General features: G+C 44.4%; 1 protein-coding gene and 1 long non-coding RNA gene across 2 annotated transcripts in view; both read right to left on the bottom strand.

The window, feature by feature from the left end:
- Positions 1 to 22,382, bottom strand: part of LOC110530673 (uncharacterized) — a 127,865-nt gene that overhangs the window by 3,050 nt on the left and 102,433 nt on the right. The window lies entirely within an intron of this gene.
- LOC110530677 (C2 calcium-dependent domain-containing protein 4C) lies at positions 1,851 to 5,907 on the bottom strand. Its single transcript, XM_021613915.3, has 3 exons — positions 5,651 to 5,907; positions 3,693 to 4,461; positions 1,851 to 3,557 (listed from the first exon to the last, which is right to left on the bottom strand). The coding sequence occupies exons 2-3, from the start codon at positions 4,434 to 4,436 to the stop codon at positions 3,009 to 3,011; spliced, it is 1,293 nt and encodes a 430-aa protein (XP_021469590.3). The 5' UTR covers positions 4,437 to 4,461; positions 5,651 to 5,907; the 3' UTR covers positions 1,851 to 3,008.

The raw sequence follows: 22,382 nt of genomic DNA, 5'->3' as shown, positions 1-22,382 counted from the left end.
CATCAAGATTATGATCAGTGATTAGTTCATTGACTATAATTGCCTTTGAAGTAAGGGATCTAACATTAAGTAGCCCTATTTTGAGATGTGAGGTATCATGATCTCTTTCAATAATGACAGGAATGGAGGTGGTCTTTATCCTAGTGAGATTGCTAAGGCGAACACCGCCATGTTTAGTTTTGCCCAACCTAGGTCGAGGCACAGACACGGTCTCAATTTTTCTTCAACTTTGTCTACAGTCTATGAATGATGGCTATGAATGTCATCCTATTGATTATGAGTGAAATACTGTGATGCATTTTAGAGAGATAATGTCACCTCTCTGGAGAACTGTGTGGTATGACCCAATCTAGTTAGGAGGGTTGCCAACTGGGGTGTAATCATTAGTCCAAACTGTAGCAAACAGTTGAAAATGGAAAACGTTTTGCAAAAAAAAACTAGACGTTCTATTGGACAAATTTAGTTTGGTCCCTCTGCATTTCGTTCCGTTTGCTTCTGTTGTGACAGTAAGCCTAGAGAGAAACAGAGACAGTAAGCCTAGAGAGAAACAGAGACAGTAAGCCCAGAGAGAAACAGAGACAGTAAGCCTAGAGAAAAACAGAGACAGTAAGCATAGAGAGAAACAGAGACAGTAAGCCTAGAGAGAAACAGAGACAGTAAGCCTAGAGAAAAACAGAGACAGTAAGCCTAGAGAAACAGAGACAGTAAGCATAGAGAGAAACAGAGACAGTAAGCCTAGAGAGAAACAGAGACAGTAAGCCTAGAGAGAAACAGAGACAGTAAGCATAGAGAGAAACAGAGACAGTAAGCATAGAGAGAAACAGAGACAGTTAGCCTAGAGAGAAACAGAGACAGTAAGCCCAGAGAGAAACAGAGACAGTAAGCCTAGAGAGAAACAGAGACAGTAAGCATAGAGAGAAACAGAGACAGTTAGCCTAGAGAGAAACAGAGACAGTGAGCCCAGAGAGAAACAGAGACAGTAAGCCTAGAGAGAAACAGAGACAGTAAGCCCAGAGAGAAACAGAGACAGTAAGCCTAGAGAGAAACAGAGACAGTAAGCCTAGAGAGAAACAGAGACAGTAAGCCCAGAGAGAAACAGAGACAGTAAGCCTAGAGAGAAACAGAGACAGTAAGCCTAGAGAGAAACAGAGACAGTTAGCATAGAGAGAAACATACACAGTAAGCCCAGAGAGAAACAGAGAGCTAGAGACAAAGATACTGAGCTGTTCCAATGCAGATTCCCATGCAGAGTTAAACCAATGAAACCTCCCTCTCCCCCATTGTAATCTTTCATCCATTCAGGGAGGTATAATTAGAGAAGATCTGCTCTCATCTCTTTCTCCCTGATGGGGCCTTTAATTTCTGCTATTTGACTCATTCAAATGAGAGCTGGTGAAAAGGGAATGACAATTGGACATTTAAATGGATGCTTGAAAGCACTACGAACCAATCCGTTGCATATGAGAAGCGCTGCAAAAATCCTTGAAAAGGACACCTTGTGCAGGTTCTGTTTAAACGACTGAGTGGAATGAGTGCCACTTGAATGACTGACCTATTCTTAGAACCAATTTAGATCCTGTGGGATAAGATTGAAAGGTACAGTCAAGGAAAATGGAGCACACTCACTATAGATTGTTTATGACGCTGGAAACATTAAGGATAGTGCATCTCATAAAGCATCTACTGCTGCTCTAGGATATGAGTATAGGGACCTGATCCCAGATCAGCGCTTCTACTCTGACACCCTTTATAAATACAGACCCTGGTCATTTGGTAGTGAGTCTTTGTTTGCGCAGCTCGTTGTCACACAACATGTTGAGAACAGGATGTAGTATCACTGAAAGCAAAGAGAAGATCTAGAGCTTTTTAATAGATAGAAGTCAACGTGTCACACAAACATCAATCATATCCATATGTTCAATCTAACACTGATTCTGATTTTACAGCTCTTAATTAAAACTAAGGAATCTTCCATTGATCATGATAAATGTGTTTAAGAACAAAGAGCATGCAAAATGACATTCTGGTAAAAGTACAGAATAACTACAAAATATACTGTTAACAGCTCACACTAGTATCATCCAGCTTCCTCACTTCTGATATGGAACCCAGCTACTGCACATGTACTGAATAACACAATATGAATATACCCTCAAGTGAATCAATAAAGACAGTTCAGCAATACAACATAAAGAGGGGAGATGTAGCAAGAAAAACCTAGCTTTACTACTGCTGTCAATAGGTAAGATAATGTGATGTTAGAATGAAATCAAACCCACAATGTGGAGAACCCCCCCCCCCCACACACACACACATACACACACAGACCTCCTCACTCTGATCTGCTACATGCTGGTCTCCAAGGTGACCAATTTCACTAAAGCGCTCCACCACAGGGTTTGATCTCAGTCAATCTCAGTCAATCCAGACAGAAGAAACAGCCTGGACGCATTTCATTCCAACAAGTTGTCTGCTCCCCTTTGTTCTTGTTCAAACCCCTTCACAGATCTGACTTGACTGGGTAGTAGCTGAACTGTGGTAGGTGAGCTGTGGTAGGGGTGCTGTGGTGTGGTAGGGGGCTGTGTTACGTGTGGTAGGTGCTGTGGTGTGGTAGGGGTACTGTGGTAGGTGCGGTGTGGTAGGTGTGCTGTGGTGTGGTAGGTATGTTGTGGTAGGGGTGCTGTGGTGTGGTGTGGTAGGTGAACTGTGGTAGGTGAGCTGTGGTAGGTGAACTGTGGTAGGTGAACTGTGGTAGGTGAGCTGTGGTAGGTGAACTGTGGTAAGTGCGCTGTGGTAGGTGAACTGTGTTAGGTGTGCTGTGGTAAATGCGCTGTGGTAGGTGTGCTGTGGTAGGTTAACTGTGGTAGGTGAACTCTGGTAGGTGAACTGTGAAGCAATAGCTCTACCTAGTGCCCACCATAAATGATTCGCTATCAGATCAGGCAAATGGAGTAAACGAGTGAAGAGTGATAAGGGAGATAACCAGGGGAGGGAGCATCTTTGTGTCCCTAGAAGCCTGGCAGCAGGTCGCTGAGCAGCACCTCCCTCTCCCCCAGCAGCAGGTCTCTCTTCAGACTGGTCCCCTTGTTCACCACCTTCATCTTCATGGCCAGGCTCTTGACCTGGGTGACGGGCACCGCGTCAAAGAAGAAGTCCTCGTTGAACACGGGGTTCCTGCTGTTCTTGATGATGGTGCTCCTCTGCTTCTGCTGCTTGCCTGGGTTCAGGTACAGAGACACGCAGCAGTTGATGCTCTTCACGTCCGTCTGTTTGTCATACAGGTCCTCGGCGGCGAGCACTCGGACCCTCAGCCGGGCCGTTTCGGCGTCGTAGTGCATGCTGATTCTCAGCGTGCCGCCCTTGTGGAGGTTGACCGAGTGCTCGCGCTGGAGGTCTGAACTTGCCCCCCCGGAGCCGGTCCCCTTGCGTCCGCGGAAGGCGGGGGAGGGAGGGCAGCGCAGGCGGCGGCGTGTCAGGTTGGGGCTGTTGTCGGCTGAGCTGCACTCGTCTGTGGACAGGGAGCTGTGGCGCGCCAGGGTACGCTTGGCACGAGACACCTGAGGGGGAAATTAAATCAGGGAAGGGATGATAATAAGATAGAAGGGATCATGAAATTCTGAGCTAAATGTATTTTGAAAACACTTTGTAAATAAAGTAAATAAATCCTTATGGTTATCATCCTTACTGTTTACCTTGGCCTGCGTCTCCTGGGTGATGGATCGGAGGAGGGAGGCAGAGCGGGTGAGGAGAGGGGAGGTATAGGGGGAGGACTCGGCTGAGGAGCACGTGTCACTCTCACCCCCGCTGAAATAGCGGTAAGGGTTGGGGTCGGAGGGGGTCAGGTGGTTCCCACCCTGGGTGCGTCTCTGGGAGCCCGGGGAGGTGTGGGGGCTGTTGGGGTTGCTGTGGAACAGGGACTCCTTGCGGCGGGTGTGGGGGCTCTCCACCAGCGTGGAGAAACCGTACGAGGTCTGGGCTTTGGGGACGTAAGGCAGGGACATGGCTGTCTGGGACTGGGGGTCTGCATTGGTGTTAGGGTCTCCCCCCTCCCCTACCCCGCTCCCCGGGTCGTCAGCGCTCTCTATCTGGATGACGTGGCGATTAGCGGCCCTCAAGAGGCTGCGGGTGTCCCCAGTCAGCCGGGAGAGCAGACGTGGGCTGCGGGGGTTCCGGGTGCAGTTGCCCTGGGTTTGGCTGCAGATGGTGTGCTCTGAGGCGGAGGGGCACAGAGTAGAGCGGGGCTGGGTCTCCGGAGTTAGGCACTCTGCCTCTGAAGGGCAGCAGATGAGTTTGGGGGGGATGAAGAAGTCAGGGATCTTATCAGGGGTGATGATGTTGTTATAGACGGAGACGGGGCCAGTCTGGTTCTGCTGCTTGTCCCCTGCCGATGCAGAGTGACCATTGTGAGGGCCACGGAACTTCTCCAGGAGCCACATGCTTCCCTCCAGGGCCTGAAGCTAGCTGCAGGCACAGGTGGACAGGAAGTGATGATGTCATACAGTCACAGTTAGGTAGGAAGTGACATCACCTTGAGTCAACATGTAAATCAAACCGTGGCATACAGACACAGACAGATAGGAGGAGTCTCAATATTGTGAGTTTATGCCATTTCCTTGCTTCAACTCCTAAACTGCACTGATGTCAGTTGAAAGCAATATGGCAAGTCAACTTAATTTGCTATCACCTGCCACCTGCCTCTCAAAACAGTTTGGATCAAGGAAATCATGCAAGTAGAGGAAACCATGTTAGACTATTGAGATGCACCCAGTGCCTGGTGAAATGTCAGAGACACCACAGGAGAGCTTCCATAGCAACTCCAAACCAAAGCATTTCCCTATTATCAGATAATTGAACATCACCGCTGTTGTGGAATCATTCCAAGAAAAATCTGAGGCTGTAAAGCCAAACTGCAAGTCCAAACGTGTTGCTAAGCACCAGCGTGCTCCAGGCGGTAGCCTATGCCTTTTAAAGCTTATATTGAATCGCCCCCCTGCGGTAGTACCCTCAATTCAATCGAATCCCGATTGCAGTAGGCTATTACGCAGTAGCATATGATTATTCCGTTTTCTGTAGTCTAATTAAAATACTTTTGCCTAATAAATCCTGGTGGACTATAGACAGGACTGATTAAATCCAGTCCTTGTGATATAATAGAACAAAGAAAGATTGTTCTCTATCACTGCACCCCATTGATGAAAGTCTCTAAAATCCTTGAACATTAAATAAATCAGTGCAAAAAAAAAGTAAATTCAGTTTTAAATGTGTTTGCTTCCACTGAAGGCACCAACTTTGATAAACGTGAAGACTTCCCGTAAGTGCGCGACAATGCGCATAACCTATCATATCAAAGAGAGGTAAAGTCAGTCGAGTCAGGTTTATGATTCCACCAAACAAAGACATATTTGCACATTCAATAAAAAAAATACGGTTATCTATAATCGATGAGAGAATGTAATTATAAAGATATTTGACATTGTGCGCAGCTGACCAACTTTTACGCACTTTATGCGGGATGGTCCCTGAAATGAGAACAACTTGTAAAAAAGACACAGACAAAATCACGGACACTGATTAAAAAACGGTTACTGATGAGTCTACAAGCAAAGACAACCGGAGGACCTGTCACATCACTGGAACTCATGGATCTCACCGTTGCGCTGAAGTGTTACTCTCGCTCTCCTGCTGAACTCCCGATAAAAACAGAAAATGTTCCAACTTCCCTCACATGCGTGTGTCTGTGTCCCCTCAATACTTTCCGTAATTCACCTCACATGGGTTGCCTAGCTAACCTACTTTACACAGACACAGTAACCTAACTGTTGGGCACAAAACACATAGTTGGGGCTCTGATGATTCAGTTTCACCTCTGGGTTATATATGGACCCCGCGCGCCGCGCTCTCCATGGTGACTGGAAGCCAGTGGGAGGTTCCCAAGCTGTCCACCCGCCCTCCTCAAAATAGAATGTAATTTGCTTAAATACGTGTTTTGATGTTAACCGCGGGGCAAATCAGTGTTTCCGTGCTATTTCGTATAGCCAACTCATTGTATTTGCAAACAATAACATTAACGTTAACGACCTCCCTGTCTGTGGACAAGATTATTCCTCCTCTCTCCACTACTCAGACATTCTACCTCCATTCTTGTCTCAACTCCCAGACGTTTTGATTTTGTTCAATTTGTTGTATCTTACACTACCTGGCCAGAAGTATTTGAACATCCCTTCAAATTAGTGGATTTCAGCCAGAACCGTTGCTGACAGGTGTATAAAATCGAGCACACAGCCATGCGATCTCCATAGACAAACATTGGCAGAAGAATGGCCTTACTGAAGAGCCCAGTGACTTTCAACGTGGCACCATCATATGATGCCACCTTTCGAACAAGTCAGTTCATCAAATTTCTGCCCTGCTAGAGCTGCCCCGGTCAACTGTAAGTGTTGTTATTGGCAAGTGTTAGGTGCTCAGCCACGAAGTAGGCCACACAAGCTCACAGAACAGGACCGCTGAGTGCTGAAGTGCGAAGCTCGTAAAAATGGTATGTTTTCAGTTGCAACACTCACTACCAAGTTCCAAACTGCCTCTGGAAGCAACGTCAGCACATTAACTATTCATTGGGGGCTTCATGAAATGGGTTTCCATGGTCGACCAGCCGCACACAAGCTTAAGATTACCATGTTCAATGCCAAGTGTCGGCTGGAGTGGTGTAAAGCTCGCTGCCATTGGACTCTGGAGCAGTGGAAATGCGTTTTCTGGAGTAATGAATCACGCTTCACCATCTGGCAATCCAACGGACAAATCTGGGTTTGGCGGATGCCAGGAGAACGCTGCCAGCCCTAATCCATAGTGCCAACTCTAAAGTTTGGTGGAGGAGGAATTATGGTCTTGGGTTGTTTTTTATGTTTTAGATCTCTTAGTTCCAATGAAGGGAAATCTTAACGCTACAGCATACAGTGACATTCTAGACGATTCTGTGCTTCCAACTTTGTGGCAACAGTTTGGGGAAGGCCCTTTCCTGTTTCATCATGACATGCACAGAGCAAGATCCATACAGAAACAGTTTGTCAAGATTTGTGTGGAAGAACTTGACTGGCCTGCACAGAGCCCTGACCTCAACCCCAATCGAACATCTTTAGGATGAATTGGAATGCCGACTGCAAGCCAGACCTATCACCCAACATCAGTGCCCGACCTCACTAATGCTCTTGTAGCTGAATGGAAGCAAGTCTCCTGCGGCAATGTTCTAACATCTAGTGGAAAGCCTTCCCAGAAGAGTGGTGGTTGCTACAGCAGCAAAGGCGGGACCAAATCCATATTAATGCCCATGATTTTGGAATAAGATGTTCGAGGAGCAGGTGTCCACATACTTTTGGTCATGTAGTGTAGCTTGTGTGTGTTATTGTAATTCAGCTACTAGCTTCCACAGTACACGACATAAATACAACATTGTCCATTGAATCAAGCAGGCTGACATGGAATCAGAATTTCAAGCAGGAGACACCTGTGGAATTGACTGGACTTTAAAAACATATTATGTTGCGTTTGCAGGTCATATGTGCAGATCCACTTCTGTGGAAGTTGTGTTTCATTTGGCCAGGGCAGATAGACCACATAAATAGAATTACTGCAAAACCTGGAGTTGATAACAACGCAGTGTGATCCTTCATCTACTCCCAGCCAGCAGGTCTCCTGGAGGTCTCTGTCTGTGATAACTGGATAGATCAGTCCCTTAGTGAAGTTATAGTGACACTCTAACCCCTGCATTGCATTACCCTGTATTGCTGGGCCAATGGGGGAAGGGGAGTAGGAGAGGGTGGCCCTTTAATCGGAAGATTTGTTATCCTCAAGAGCTGTAAGAGTTTCCCTGACTGGAGCTCAGCATCCATCGCTGGTTCAATAAGCCAATGGGCAATGAGGCGGCTGTTAGAGAGAAACTGCCTGGCAGTCTGGTCCCTTTGGGCTGTGGGGAAATGATGGCACTCTATTGTTTGCAATGGCATGTAGAGGATCAGTGGGAAAGTGTTGATATAGTTCAGCATTAAACTGAAGGATCTTCTCAATCTAAATTGGTGCTAAAATAAAATGATAAAAGACAAAAACAATATTTTTGTATGCACACATTCATGAGCACACGCACGCATGCACACACACACACAAATAGTCAAACTGAGAGAAAGGGAGAAGAGGGATTGTACACAGAATCACCGGGGAGCTGTCCATGGAACTAATGTACAAGAATAACTATAGCGTGTTGGGCTCTGGGACTAGCCGACATCCGTCCCTCTCCATGGTCCTGAGATATAGATATTTTTGTTGAGATTCAATGACTATAAATGAATGTCAGTGTTAAAGATTGTCAACTCATCACTTGTAAAGAAATTATTGTTTTGCAAGTATACAAAGGCTAAATCAAGTCCCTCATCAGTGCATTGAAAATCTATCAGTCACGACAATGCTGGTGTGAAATATTGAACTGGACTGAACTGAGAATAATCCAACTCCAATGGAATCTATACCCCTCTGTCTCTCTTTTCTGACCCGCTCTCTTTCAGCACCACATGTTCATACTAGGCACATGAGGACCACGGACAGCTCCTGGCTCTGTGCCACATTAGAAATTGAAGTAACAATATGCAACAATAACATGTCTAATGTAAATATCACAGATCTGGTGACTAATAAAGATACAGGATGGGGAAGGGTTCTAAATCGTCTGGGAAGTCACCATAGCAACCATGGCAAACCTACTCAAGTTGGCGTTTGGCGTTGGAGTATGCTGTGCACACACACTTAGATCTTCAGAGTCAACAGTTATGGTTAAAGTATGGATTTGGAAGGATTAGGGTTAGAATAGCTATTTTCAGAAGAGTGGTGAAAGGGTATAATAAAATAGGAAAAGGCCGAATGGGAAGGGGGATTCAGAAAAACATAAATAAAGGGTAAGATAAGAGGGTGAGAGAGTGGAGACATGAATAGACCACCTGCAAGGGTTACATACATTTGTTTATTTGACGGGGGTCTACAGAACACAACCTCCGAATGATCATTACTCTTTCGTGTCGCTACCATAGCAACAACTAGTTCCAGGCCATTTTTTTCCCTTCCCGCATTTCTGATGTGTTAAAATCATGAAAAAATTGGCATCCTTTGAGGGGAAAGTCATTGCATAACTGCAACTGGCTCACATCAGACAGGGTAAAGGGATGTGAAAATAGATTGGATGAAAGTTTTCTCGCCTCCCTTCAAAGAACCATTTTGTGGCCACAGATGTCTGTTGAACACAGCTGGACTATATGAAAATGTTTGCCTGCAAAACACAGATTGTTTTTCTTTGTGTCGTTTCCACACATTGAAAAAAGTACATTGTATGTTTGTAGTTCTTCTTAGTAGAGAAAAGCACAGAATACAATGCTTCATTTAAGAAGTTATGTGTTTGTGTTTATATGTGTGTCTGTGTTTGTATGTGTGTGTGTGCATGCATGTGTGTGATGTAAATATAGAATGTGACAGTGTGAGAGGGACCCTCCGAGTAACCATGGCGACAAGCAGAAGCAAACACCTGCGAATGAGCATTAGGCTGTGCACTTACAGGAAGACCTCTAATTGGTGAGCGAGAAAGGGAGTTAGAGAGAGAGAGAGAGAGAGAGAGAGAGAGAGAGAGAGAGAAAGAGAGAAAGAGAGAGAGAGAGAGAGAGAGAGAGAGAGAGAGAGAGAGAAAGAGAAAGAGAGAAACAGAAGGTACAGTACTATTTTACCCCGACTATTACTCTCATATTGCATCATGTAAAAGCATTTGAACTCACACTGTACGAGGTCCTTATCATCATTGGAACTTATGAACATTTCCCACCTTAGATATGCATTAGTACTATTTTCATTTTTGATTAACGTTTGTTGTTCGGTTTTAAGCTCTCCTACTTCCTTATTACTCCTTATTCCAAACTTAACCACACAGGGGTAATGCCTAACCTTAACCACAGGGGTAATGCCTAACTTTAAGCACACAGGGGTATTGCCTTTCCTTAACCACACAGTAATGCCTAACCTTAACTATGCAGGGCTAATACCTAAGCTTAACCACACAGTAATTCCTAACCTTAACTATGCAGGGCTAATACCTAAGCTTAACCACACAGTAATGCCTAACCTTAACTATGCAGGGCTAATACATAAGCTTAACCATACAGTAATGCCTAACCTTAACTATGCAGGGCTAATACCTAAGCTTAACCACACAGTAATGCCTAACCTTAACCACACAGTAATGCCTAACCTTAACTATGCAGGGCTAATACCTAAGCTTAACCACACAGTAATGCCTAACCTTAACTACACAGTAATGCCTAACCTTAACCACACAGTAATGCCTAACCTTAACTATGCAGGGCTAATACCTAAGCTTAACCACACAGTAATGCCTAACCTTAACTATGCAGGGCTAATACCTAAGCTTAACCACACAGTAATGCCTAACCTTAACCACACAGTAGTAATTCCTAACCTTAACTATGCAGGGCTAATACCTAAGCTTAACCACACAGTAATGCCTAACATTAACCAGACAGGGGTAATGCCTAACCGAAACAGCCAAGTGACACGAACCTATCAGACGAGCTAAACTACTTCTATGCTCGCTTCGAGGCAAATAACAGTGAAACATGCATTAGAGCACTAGATGTACCGGAAGACTGTGATCATGCTCTCCGCAGCCAATGTGAATAAGACCTTTAGACAGGTCAACATTCACAAGGCCGCAGGGCCAGACGTATTACCAGGACATGTACTGCGAGCATGCGCTGACCAACTAGCAAGTATCTTCAATTACATTTTCAACCTCTCCCTTACCGAGTCCGTAATACCAACATATTTTAAGCAGACCACCATAGTGCCTGTGCCCAAGAACACTAGGGTAACCTGCCTCAATGACTACAGAACCGTAGCACTCACGTCTGTAGCCATGAAGTGCTTTGAAAGGCTGGTCATGGCTCACATCAAAACTATCATCCCAGAAACCCTTGACCCACTCCAATTTGCATACCACCCCAACAGATCCACAGATGATGTAATCTCTATTGCACTCCACACTGCCCTTTCCCACCTGGACAAAATAAACACCTATGTGAGAATGCTATTCATTGGCTACAGCTCAGAGTTCAACACCATAGTGCCCTCAAAGCTCAACAACAAGTTAAAACTGGATCCTAGTCTTCCTGGTGGTAAGGGTAGTTAACAACACATCTGCCACACTGATCCTCAACACAGGGGCCCCTCAGAGGTGCGTGCTCAGTCCCCTCCTGTACTCCCTGTCACTCATGACTGCACGGCCAGTTACAACTCCAACACCATCATTACATTTTCCGATGACAACGAGACAGCCTATAAGGAGGAGGTAAGAGACCTGGCTGTGTGGTGCCAGGACACCAACCTCTCCCTCAATATGATCAAGACAAAGGAGATGATTGTGGACTACAGGAAAAAGAGGACCAAGCACTCCCCCATTCTCATTGATGGGGTTGCAGTGGAGCAGGTTGAGAGCTTCAAGTTCCTTGGTGTCCACATCACCATCAAACTAACATGGTCCAAGCACACCAAGACAGTCGTGAAGAGGGAATGACAAAACCTATTCCCCCTCAGGAGACTGAAAAGATTTGGCATAGGTCCTCAGATCCTCAAAAGGTTCTACAGCTGCACCATCGAGTGCATCCTGACTGGTTGCATTACTGCCTGGTATGGCAACTGCTTGGCCTCCGACCACAAGGCACCACAGAGGGTAGTGCGAATGGCCCAGTACATCACTGGAGCCAAGCTTCTTGCCATCCAGGACCTCTATACCAGGCAGTGTCAGAGGAAGGCCCTAAAAATTGTCAAAGACTTCAGCCACCCTAGTCATAGACTGTTCTCTCTGCTACCGCGGTACCGGAGCGTCAAGTCTAGGTCCAAGAGGCCTCTAAACAGCTTCTACCCCCAAGCCATAAGACTCCTGAACATCTAGTCAAATGGCTACCCAAACTGTTTGCATTGCCCTCCCACCTCCACACCACTGCCACTCTCTGTTATCATTTATGCATAGTCACTTTAATAACTCTACCTACATGTACATACAACCTCATCTAACCGGTGCCCCCACACATTGACTCTGTACCGGCACCCCTCTGTATATATTGTGATTTTTTTACTGCTGTTCTTTAATTACTTGTTACTTTTATCTGTTATTCTAATCCAATTTGTTTAACCTGCACTGTTGGTTAATGGCTCGTAAGTAAGCATTTCACTGTAAGGTGAAACCTGTTGTATTCGGCGCATGTGACTAATAACATTTGATTTGATTTAATGTCTTATCTTAACCCCACAAGCGTAATGCCTAACCTTAACCACACAGGGGTACTGCCTAACCTTAAGCACAAAGGGGTAATGCCTTACCTTAACCACAGGGGTGATTCCTAACCTTAACCACAAAGGGGCAATGCCTAACCTTAACCACACAGGGGTACTGCCTTACCTTAACCACAGGGGTGATTCCTAACCTTAACCACACGGGGCAATGCCTAACCTTAACCACAAAGGGGTAATGCCTTACCTTAACCACAGGGGTGATTCCTAACCTTAACCACACAGGGGCAATGCCTAACCTTAACCACACAGGGGTACTGTCTAACCTTAACTTTGTAATTTGAATTGACTTTGTATATAGGCTGTAAGTTGGTTCTCAATAACCTGTTTGGCTGGATGGATCAGAAGAATAGACCACATTTATTTTTCTGTCCACACCCATCCTCTCTGGAACTGCCAGCGTTCTTCTCACTGATAGACAAAGCACAGCACAAACTCACATTAGCTGATTTGATACTCATTTGAGCTCTTTGCTTCAGTTGTGAAACCGGCAGTGGTCTGACTGACATTTGACCATGTATTTGAGACTGGTCATGTAAACGGCATAACATTTCTGTTATTTTTTCCAGGTCACTGATAATGGCTGTGTTTGACTAGAGGGAAGTTAGTCAGGTTCACTGTCTGTGTCTACTTCAATGCATATTAACATAGACTGCATCTTGTGTATTTTCCCCCTCTGTTGCTAAAGGAACAACTAATAGGGAGCTAATACAGGAATGAAAGAGCATTTGAACATATTGTGAACATTTGACTCATACTATACAGTATATGATCGTTGCTCAGACCTCTCAATACTAATGCACAACAACAGCAGTCCATGAAGGTTTACCCTATCCGCGCACTCGCACGCGCACACACACACAAAAGCGCACAGACACACATGCACAAACACACGCGCGCACACACACGGTTCTGTTCTCTGGACCTGGGTTTAAAACACAGGGTAATGTAATGGTTACAGAACCAAAGGGACACTGTCTGGTTTAATTGGAGTAAAAGCCGAGAGACTTCATTATAAACAAAAACAGACTTGTTCTATCACTGGAACTCCATGCTCTGCTGTTCTCCCTCCCTCCCTCCCTCCCTCCCTCCCAACAGTCTGTTCAACCAAAGAACACCTCGGTTATCATTGGTACAGGACAAGTGGCCAATTAAGGGTTGTTTTCAACTCCCATTGCTATTTAATGGCCCGGCCCGGGGTGTGTGAGGCGACTTCTACCTCCCACAATATCAATACAATACAATATCAATAAGCAAATGATCCAGAAAGTCCAAAACAGACAGAAATGCATCCACTATACAGCAAACATGTGTCCAAAATGTATAGTATTGTAATACTGTAATAAGTCATTTACGTAGCAGGCACTTTTATCCAAAGTGACAAAAGTCCACACATTGTGGTATGTGACCCCAGTGGGAATCGAACCCACAACTCTGGTGTTGCTAGTGCCATGCTCTAATGAACTGAAACACGTACAGGACCACTACAATACATACTGTACCTGTCAAACATTTGGACACACCTACTCATTCAAGGGTTTTTCTTTATTTTCGCTATTTTCTACATTGTAGAATAATAGCGAAGACATCAAAACTATGAAATAACACATATGGAATCATGTAGTAATCAAAAAAATGTTAAACAAATCAACATATATTTTATATTTCAGATTCTTCAAAGTAGGCACCCTTTGCCTTGATGACAGTTTTGCACACTCTTGACATTCTCTAGGGGTGATACACAGAAGATAGCCCTATTTGGTAAAACACCAAGTCCATATTATGGCAAGAACAGCTCAAATAAGCAAAGAGAAACAACAGTTCATCATTACTTTAAAATGTGAAGGTCTGTCAATCTGGATTATTTCAAGAACTTATTCCAAAATGTATTAAATAGTTTATTTTACTCATCAATCTACGAACAATATCACATAATGACAAAGCAAAAAACTGAAATATTACATTTACATAAGTATTCAGACATTTACTCTGTACTGTGTTGAAGCACCTTTGGCAGAGATTACAACCTTGAGTCTCCTTGGATATGACGCTACAACCTTGGCACACCTGTATTTTGGCAGTTTCTCCCATTGTTCTGTGTTCTGTCGCTGCACAGCTATTTTCAGGTCTCTCCAGAGATGTTCAATTGAATTCAAGTTGGGGCTCTGGCTGGGCCACTCAAGGACATTCAGAGACTTATCCCGAAGCCACTCCTGTGTTGTATTGGCTGTGTGTTTAGGGTTGTTGTCCTGTTGGAAGGTAAACCTTCGCCCCAGTCTGAGGTCCTGAGTGCTCTGGAGCAGGTTTTCATCAAGGATCTCTCTGTACTTTGCTCCGTTCATCTTTTCCTCGGTCCTGACTAGTCTCCGCAACTGAATGGTGGTGGCAGCATGATGCTGATGCAGCATGATGCTGCCACCACCATGCTTCACCTCAGGGATGGTGCCAGGTTTCCTCCAAATGTGACACTTGGCATTCAGGCCAAAAAGTTACATTTAGGTTTCATCAGAACAGAGTATCTTGTTTCTCATGGTCTGGGAATCCTTTAGGTGCATTTTGGCAAACTACAACAGGCTGTCATGTGCCTTTTACTGAGGAGTGGCTACCGTCTGGCAACTCTACCTTAAAGGCCTGATTGGTGGAGTACGGCAGAGATGGTTGTCCTTCTGGGAGGTTCTCCCATATCCACAGAGGAACTCTAGATCTCTGTCAGAGTGACCATCAGGTTCTTGGTCACCTCCCTAACAAAGGCCCTTCTCCCCCAATTGCATAGATTGGCCAGGCGGGCCAGCTCTAGGAAGAGTCTTGGTAGTTCCAAACTTCTACCATTTAAGACTGATGGAGGCCTCTGTGTTCTTGGGGACCTTCAATGCTGCAGAATAGTTTTGTTACCCTTCCCCAGATCTGTGCCTCGACACAATCCCGTCGAGGAGCGCTATGGACAATTCCTTCGACCTCATGGCTTGTTTTTTTCCCCCTGACAAGCACTGTCAACTGTGGGACCTTATATAGACAGGTGTGTGCCATTCCAAATCATGTCCAATCAATTTACCACAAGTGGACACCAATCAAGTTGTAGAAACATCTCAAGGATGATCAATGGAAACAGGATGCACCTGAGCTCAATTTCGAGTCTCATAGCAAAGGACCTGAATACTTATGTAACTAAGTTATTTCTGTTTTTTTATTTATTTTTAATACATTTGCATTAACATTTGAAAACCCATTTTGCTTTGTCATTATGAGTTATTGTGTGTAGATCAATGAGGAAAACAATTATTTTATTCATTTTAGAATAAGACGTAACAAAACGTGGAAAAAGGGAAGGGGTCTTAATACTTTATGAATGCATTGTACCTGCGTCCATGAGTGCCATGGACGCACGCACACACACACACACACACACACACACACACACACACACACACACACACACATACACACACACGCACTCTCACACACACACGCACACTCTCACTCTCACTCTCACTCTCACTCTCACTCTCACATACGCACGCACGCACGCACGCACACACACACACACACACACACACACACACACACACACACACACACAGGTAGACTAAGGTGAGCTCGGTGTTGTGCTAGCAGAGCTGTGGTGAAGATCTCACGGTTTTACCAATTTGTCGTCAGATTCTGACATTTAGCCATGTTTCTCCAATGTCAAATTACTAAGTTTCTCCAATGTCAAATTACTAAATTTCTCCAACGTCAAATTAAGGGTTAAGGTTTTGAATAGCGTTAAAACGTTTAAGATTAGGCATTCATTCATAAATGAAGGGTTCAGGATTGGGATAGGGATAGGGATAGGGATAGGGATAGGGATAGGAATAGGGATAGGAATAGGGATAGGGATAGGGATAGGGATTGGGATAGGGATAGGGTAAGTAATAATATATATATATTTTTAAATGTTTTGAAGGCTTTTCCTGATGTCCTCAGGACATGGGGAGTCGTTCAATTCAAATCAATCTTGAGAGATCAGGCTGGATAAATCTGTACAGCCCAAAGAACAAACACATACACATTAAGTTTGGAACCCAGAGGAGATATTAGGATGTCTAGACAATTGAGACAGCACTAAGGAGTCAGGAGAAGGGGGGAGAGTGTTCACCCATGTGATAGCGTCAAGTCAAGACTACCCACTGTGAAAAGAGATCAGATCAACACCAAATTCTAGTTCCAGTTGTCAACAAACTTTGAATTCAACTTTAAAAACAAAACATTGAACTCTTTCGACTTGTGGGTGAAGTCTGAGTTAAATGAAATGAAAGTTGACACACACATCGATGACACACACACACACACAGAATGAGAGAGGAGACGGAGCTAATCGTTAACTAACTCTCAACACCTATTAGATTAATGCTGTGTTATGTAGCTGGTAACCTAGGTAACCTGTGATCATCATAAAGCAATAGTTACTCATCGGTTATGTTTATGCAGATACAGTTGACTGAAATAATGATCTGTCTTTGCTTTGAAGCTGCATCCCATAAAGCCTTGCACGGAGAAATCCGGAACAAAAAGATAACTTCATTGCATCTCTGGTTTGCATCCTTGTGGACAGTGAAAATGAAAGCATTCTGCACTTCTTGAAAGATAAATAATGGTGCTACTTTGTGTGTGTGTGTGTGTGTGTGTGTGTGTGTGTATGTGTGTGTGTGTGTGTGTGTGTGTGTGTGTGTGTGTGTGTGTGTGTGTGTGTGTGTGTGTGTGTGTGTGTGTGTGTGTGTGTGTGTGTGTGTGTGTGTGTGTGTACTATTTCCTTGTTTCCTCCCCTACCAGCTGGACTTGTTTTCACAAAGCAGCTATACTCTCTATTAAATCCAGATGAAGTAAGTGTCTATTCTCTATCAAATATAATGTAGTACAATACCTTTCTTCATCGTCTTGGTAAATACTGCACCCCATTAAACACATGCAGTTGCATGTGTCAAATATATTAGCAGCCTTGCACTTTAAAATGGTATGCAATGCCGCAGAACGTTCCGTTTTCTCTTTTCAAAAATGGTTGAATGGCTATTTTTGACCCAGTAGGCACCTGCAACTTGGCACAGGTGAGATCAAATACACATAAACAAGATTCACTTGCCGCAACCAAATTCATTTGAATTTTGAATCCTTTTTTGACTTTGAAGTGAACAATCGGTAACACTTTATTTGGATTGTCCATCTGTAGATCTATAAACTATCAGTAACCTTTCAGCTAACTAACTACTAACCATAACTATAACCTTCACCCTAACCCGTTTTAGAAGCCTTACCCTACCCCTAATCTTAGCAAGCAGTTGCTTATCAACAGATAGTCAGTTTCTTATCAATGAATAGTTTGGCGATAGTGTGTCCGACTATCCAAATAAAGTGTGACCAAAAAAATCTTAATTTCAATTTATAAAATGTTTTGTCCTTGGTCCTGTACACTTATTTTAGAAGAAATAAGGAATTGTGCAAGGGTAACAATATATTTGAACGCCTGTATAGCCTGAGATTATTAAGCAATGCTCATGAACCATATCATCAATATTCTTCATTAAAGGTCAATTTAGTACAGTCCCTTCATAACACTCCTCATAGACACTGGATATTGCATTGGAGCAATGGGAGAAGACTATATCACCGACTTAAACCATTCTGATCCCTCAATAGCTACATGCATGAAATCCCCTGTGCAGTTGCTTTATCCCTGTAAAGACGTATTTAATTCATTCACTGACAGACTACAGCTCAAGCTGAATACTTGTGAAGTTAAAGAAATGAAACACATTCACAGCAATTAAAAGCTATACAGAGAAAATATAACTGTTGTCTGCAGTCATAAACTATATCCTCGGTTCTAAAATGAATACGATCCATTATCTCTCTCTCATTTCCCCCTGTACATTCTCTCTCTCTCTCTCTCTCTCTCTCTGTCTCTCTCTCTCTCTCTCTCTCTCTCCCTCTCTCTCTCTCTAGTTTCCCTGTACAGTCTCTCTCTCTTTTGTCCCTGTACATTCTCTCTCTCTCTCTTTCCCTGTATATTCACTCTATCTCTCTCTTTTTCCATGTACATTCTCTCTCTCTTTTTTGTCCCTGTACATTCTCTCTTTTCCCCCTGTACACACTCTCTCTCTCTCTCTCTCTCTTTTTCCCCCCTGTACATTCTCAATCTCTCTCTCTCTCTCTCTCTCTCTCTCTCTTTTTCCCCTGTACATTTTCTCTCTCTCTCTCTTTTTTGTCCTTGTACATTCTCTCTCTCTCTCTCTTTTGTCCCTGTACATTCTCTCCCTCCCTCTCTCTCTCTATCTCTCTTTTCTCCCTGTACATTCTCTCTCTCTCTTTTTCCCTGTACATTCTCTCTCTCTCTTTTGTCCCTGTACATTCTCTCTCTCTCTTTTGTCCCTGTACATTCCCTCTCTCTCTCTTTTGTCTCTGTACATTCTCTCTCTCTCTCTCTCTCTCTCTCTCTCTCTCTCTCTCTCTGTCTCTCTCTCTCTCTCTCTCTCTCCCTCTCTCTCTCTCTAGTTTCCCTGTACAGTCTCTCTCTCTTTTGTCCCTGTACATTCTCTCTCTCTCTTTCCCTGTATATTCACTCTATCTCTCTCTTTTGTCCCTGTACATTCTCTCTTTTCCCCCTGTACACACTCTCTCTCTCTCTCTCTCTCTCTCTTTTTCCCCCCTGAAACATTCTCAATCTCTCTCTCTCTCTCTCTTTTTCCCCTGTACATTTTCTCTCTCTCTCTCTTTTTTGTCCTTGTACATTCTCTCTCTCTCTCTTATGTCCCTGTACATTCTCTCCCTCCCTCTCTCTCTCTCTATCTCTCTTTTCTCCCTGTACATTCTCTCTCTCTCTTTTTCCCTGTACATTCTCTCTAGCTCTTTTTCCCTGTACATTCTCTCTAGCTCTTTTTCCCTGTACATTCTCTCTCTCTCTTTTGTCCCTGTACATTCCCTCTCTCTCTCTCTTTTGTCTCTGTACATTCTCTCTCTCTCCCTCTCTCTCTTGTCCTTGTACATTCTCTCTCTCTCTCTTTTGTCCCTGTACATTCTCTCTCTCTCTCTCTCCCTCTCTCTTTTTCCCCTGTACATTCTCCCTCTCTCTCTTGTCCTTGTACATTCTCTCTCTCTCTCTCTCTTTTCCCAGTACATTCTCTCTCTCTCCACTGTACAATCTCTCTCTCTCCCCTGTACATTCTCTCTCTCTCTCTCTCTTTTCCATGTACATCCTCTCTCTCTCTCTCTCACACACACACACACACACACACACACACACACACACACACACACACACACACACACACACACACACACACACACACACACACACACACACACACACACACACACACACACACACACACACACACACACGCACACACCTTCCTCTCTCCCTTGAAGTTGTTTTCTCATTTGGAGCTTGTTAAATGTCATGAGTGCTTTTGATTTGATTTGTGTGTTTCTCTTCATACGGCCGCTGTGTTGATTTGACAGGCATGATGAAGTGGTCTCGTTAGTGTCTGTCCTCCCCCTGCGTCTTCCAGGCATTTCTCTGTGAGTGTACGCATGTGTGTGTATGTGTGTATGTATATGTGTGTGTGTGTGTACGTGTTGATCTCCTAGTCATGTGTGTTAATGTGTAATCCTCCCCGATGAGTAAAGACAGAACACTATGTCTATTGTAACTATGGGATGTGTCATCAACATCAGTTCCCTCTTGAAACTTTCAGATCATTCTCACACAAAGAAGTCAATGGAGCACATCTTTAAAATCAAACTGTGAAAAGAGAGAAGAGTAAAGAATGTTTTTATTGCATGTAGACAAATAAAGCAATTGTCAGTTATTTTAATTAACATTGGAATCAATAGAAGATAATGAGGTCTAAGAGTGGGAACAGGAACGTTCAGAGAGAGAGAGAGATAGAAGAGTCGGAACAGGAACGGTCAGAGAGAGAGAGAGTGATCTAAGAGTGGGAACAGGAATGTGCAGAGAGAGAGAGATCTAAGAGTGGGAACAGGAACGTTCAGAGAGAGAGAGGTCTAGAGGTTGGAACAGGAACGTTCAGAGAGAGAGAGATCTATGAGTGGGAACAGGAACGTTCAGAGAGAGAGAGATCTAAGAGTGGGAACAGGAACGTTCAGAGAGAGAGAGATCTAAGGGTGGGAGCAGGAACGTGCAGAGAGAGAGATCTAAATGGGAGCAGGAACGTTTAGAGAGAGAGATCTAAGAGTGGGACCAGGAACGTTCAGAGAGAGAGAAATCTAAGAGTGGGAACAGGAAGGTGCATAGAGAGAGAGATCTAAGAGTGGGAACAGGAACGTTCAGAGAGAGAGATCTAAGAGTGGGAAAGGGAATGTTCAAAGAGAGAGAGAGATCTAAGAGTGAGAACAGGAACGTTCAGAGAGAGAGGGAGATCTAAGAGTGGGAACAGGAATGTTCAGAGAGAGTGAGAGATCTAAGGGTGGGAGCAGGAACGTGCAGAGAGAGAGAGAGATCTAAGTGGGAGCAGGAACGTTCAGAGAGAGAGATCTAAGAGTGGGAACAGGAACGTTCAGAGAGAGAGAGATCTAAGAGTGGGAACAGGAACGTGCATAGAGAGAGAGATCTAAGAGTGGGAACAGGAACGTTCAGAGAGAGAAATCTAAGAGTGGGAAAGGGAATTTTCTAAGAGTGAGAACAGGAACATTCAGAGAGAGAGAGAGAGATCTAAGAGTAGGAACAGGAATGTTCAGAGAGAGAGATCTAAGAGTGGGAACAGGAACGTTCAGAGAGAGAGATCTAAGAGTGGGAACAGGAACGTTCAGAGAGAGAGAGATCTAAGAGTGGGAACAGGAACGTTCAGAGAGAGAGATCTAAGAGTGGGAACAGGAACGTGCAGAGAGAGAGGTATCTAAGAGTGGGAACAGGAACGTTCAGAGAGAGAGGTCTAAGAGTGGGAACAGGAACGTTCAGAGAGAGAGATCTAAGAGTGGGAACAGGAATGTGCAGAGAAAGAGGTCTAAGAGTGGGGACAGGAACGTTCAGAGAGAGAGAGATCTAAGAGTGGGAACAGGAACGTTCAGAGAGAGAGAGATCTAAGAGTGGGAACAGGATCGTTCAGAGAGAGAGAGAGATCTAAGAGTGGGAACAGGAATGTGCAGAGAGAGAGAGAGATCTAAGAGTGGGAACAGGAACGTTCAGAGAAAGAGATCTAAGAGTGGGAACAGGAACGTTCAGAGAGAGAGAGAGATTTAAGAGTCGGAACAGGAACGGTCAGAGAGAGAGAGATCTAAGAGTGGGAACAGGAATGTGCAGAGAAAGAGGTCTAAGAGTGGGAACAGGAACGTTCAGAGAGAGAGAGATCTAAGAGTTGGAACTGGAACGTTCAGAGAGAGAGAGAGATCTAAGAGTGGGAACAGGAACGTTCAGAGAGAGAGATATCTAAGAGTTGGAACAGGAACGTTCAGAGAGAGAGAGGTCTAGAGGTTGGAACAGGAACGTTCAGAGAGAGAGAGATCTATGAGTGGGAACAGGAACGTTCAGAGAGAGAGAGATCTAAGAATGGGAACAGGAACGTTCAGAGAGAGAGAGAGAGATCTAAGGGTGGGAGCAGGAACGTGCAGAGAGAGAGAGAGATCTAAGTGGGAGCAGGAACGTTCAGAGAGAGAGATCTAAGAGTGGGAACAGGAACGTTCAGAGAGAGAGAGATCTAAGAGTGGGAACAGGAACATGCACAGAGAGAGGGGTCTAAGAGTGGGAACAGGAACGTGCACAGAGAGAGGGGTCTAAGAGTGGGAACAGGAACGTTCAGAGAGAGAGAGAGATCTAAGAGTGGGAACAGAAACGTTCAGAGAGAGAGAGTTCTAAGAGTGGAACAGGAACGTTCAGAGAGAGAGAGAGAGAGATCTAAGAGTGGGAACAGGAATGTGCAGAGAGAGAGGTCTAAGAGTGGGGACAGCAACGTTCAGAGAGAGAGAGAGATCTAAGAGTGGGAACAGGAACGTTCAGAGAGAGAGAG

The sequence above is a fragment of the Oncorhynchus mykiss genome, chromosome 8 (genome assembly GCF_057628025.1).
Source record: "Oncorhynchus mykiss isolate SJ-2025 chromosome 8, ASM5762802v1, whole genome shotgun sequence".
NCBI classification, from domain to species: Eukaryota; Metazoa; Chordata; class Actinopteri; order Salmoniformes; family Salmonidae; genus Oncorhynchus; species Oncorhynchus mykiss.
Note: the sequence above shows the minus strand (reverse complement) of the source record. Positions and strands in the feature narration are given on the sequence as shown.

Bases quoted from the DNA above. Each gene is read 5' to 3' on its own strand.
- LOC110530677 (XM_021613915.3), bottom strand. From the start codon at position 4,436: ATGTGGCTCCTGGAGAAGTTCCGTGGCCCTCACAATGGTCACTCTGCA. The intron at 3,558-3,692 runs GTAAACAGTAAG...TTTCCCCCTCAG, and splicing joins CCCAGGAGACGCAGGCCAAG to GTGTCTCGTGCCAAGCGTAC.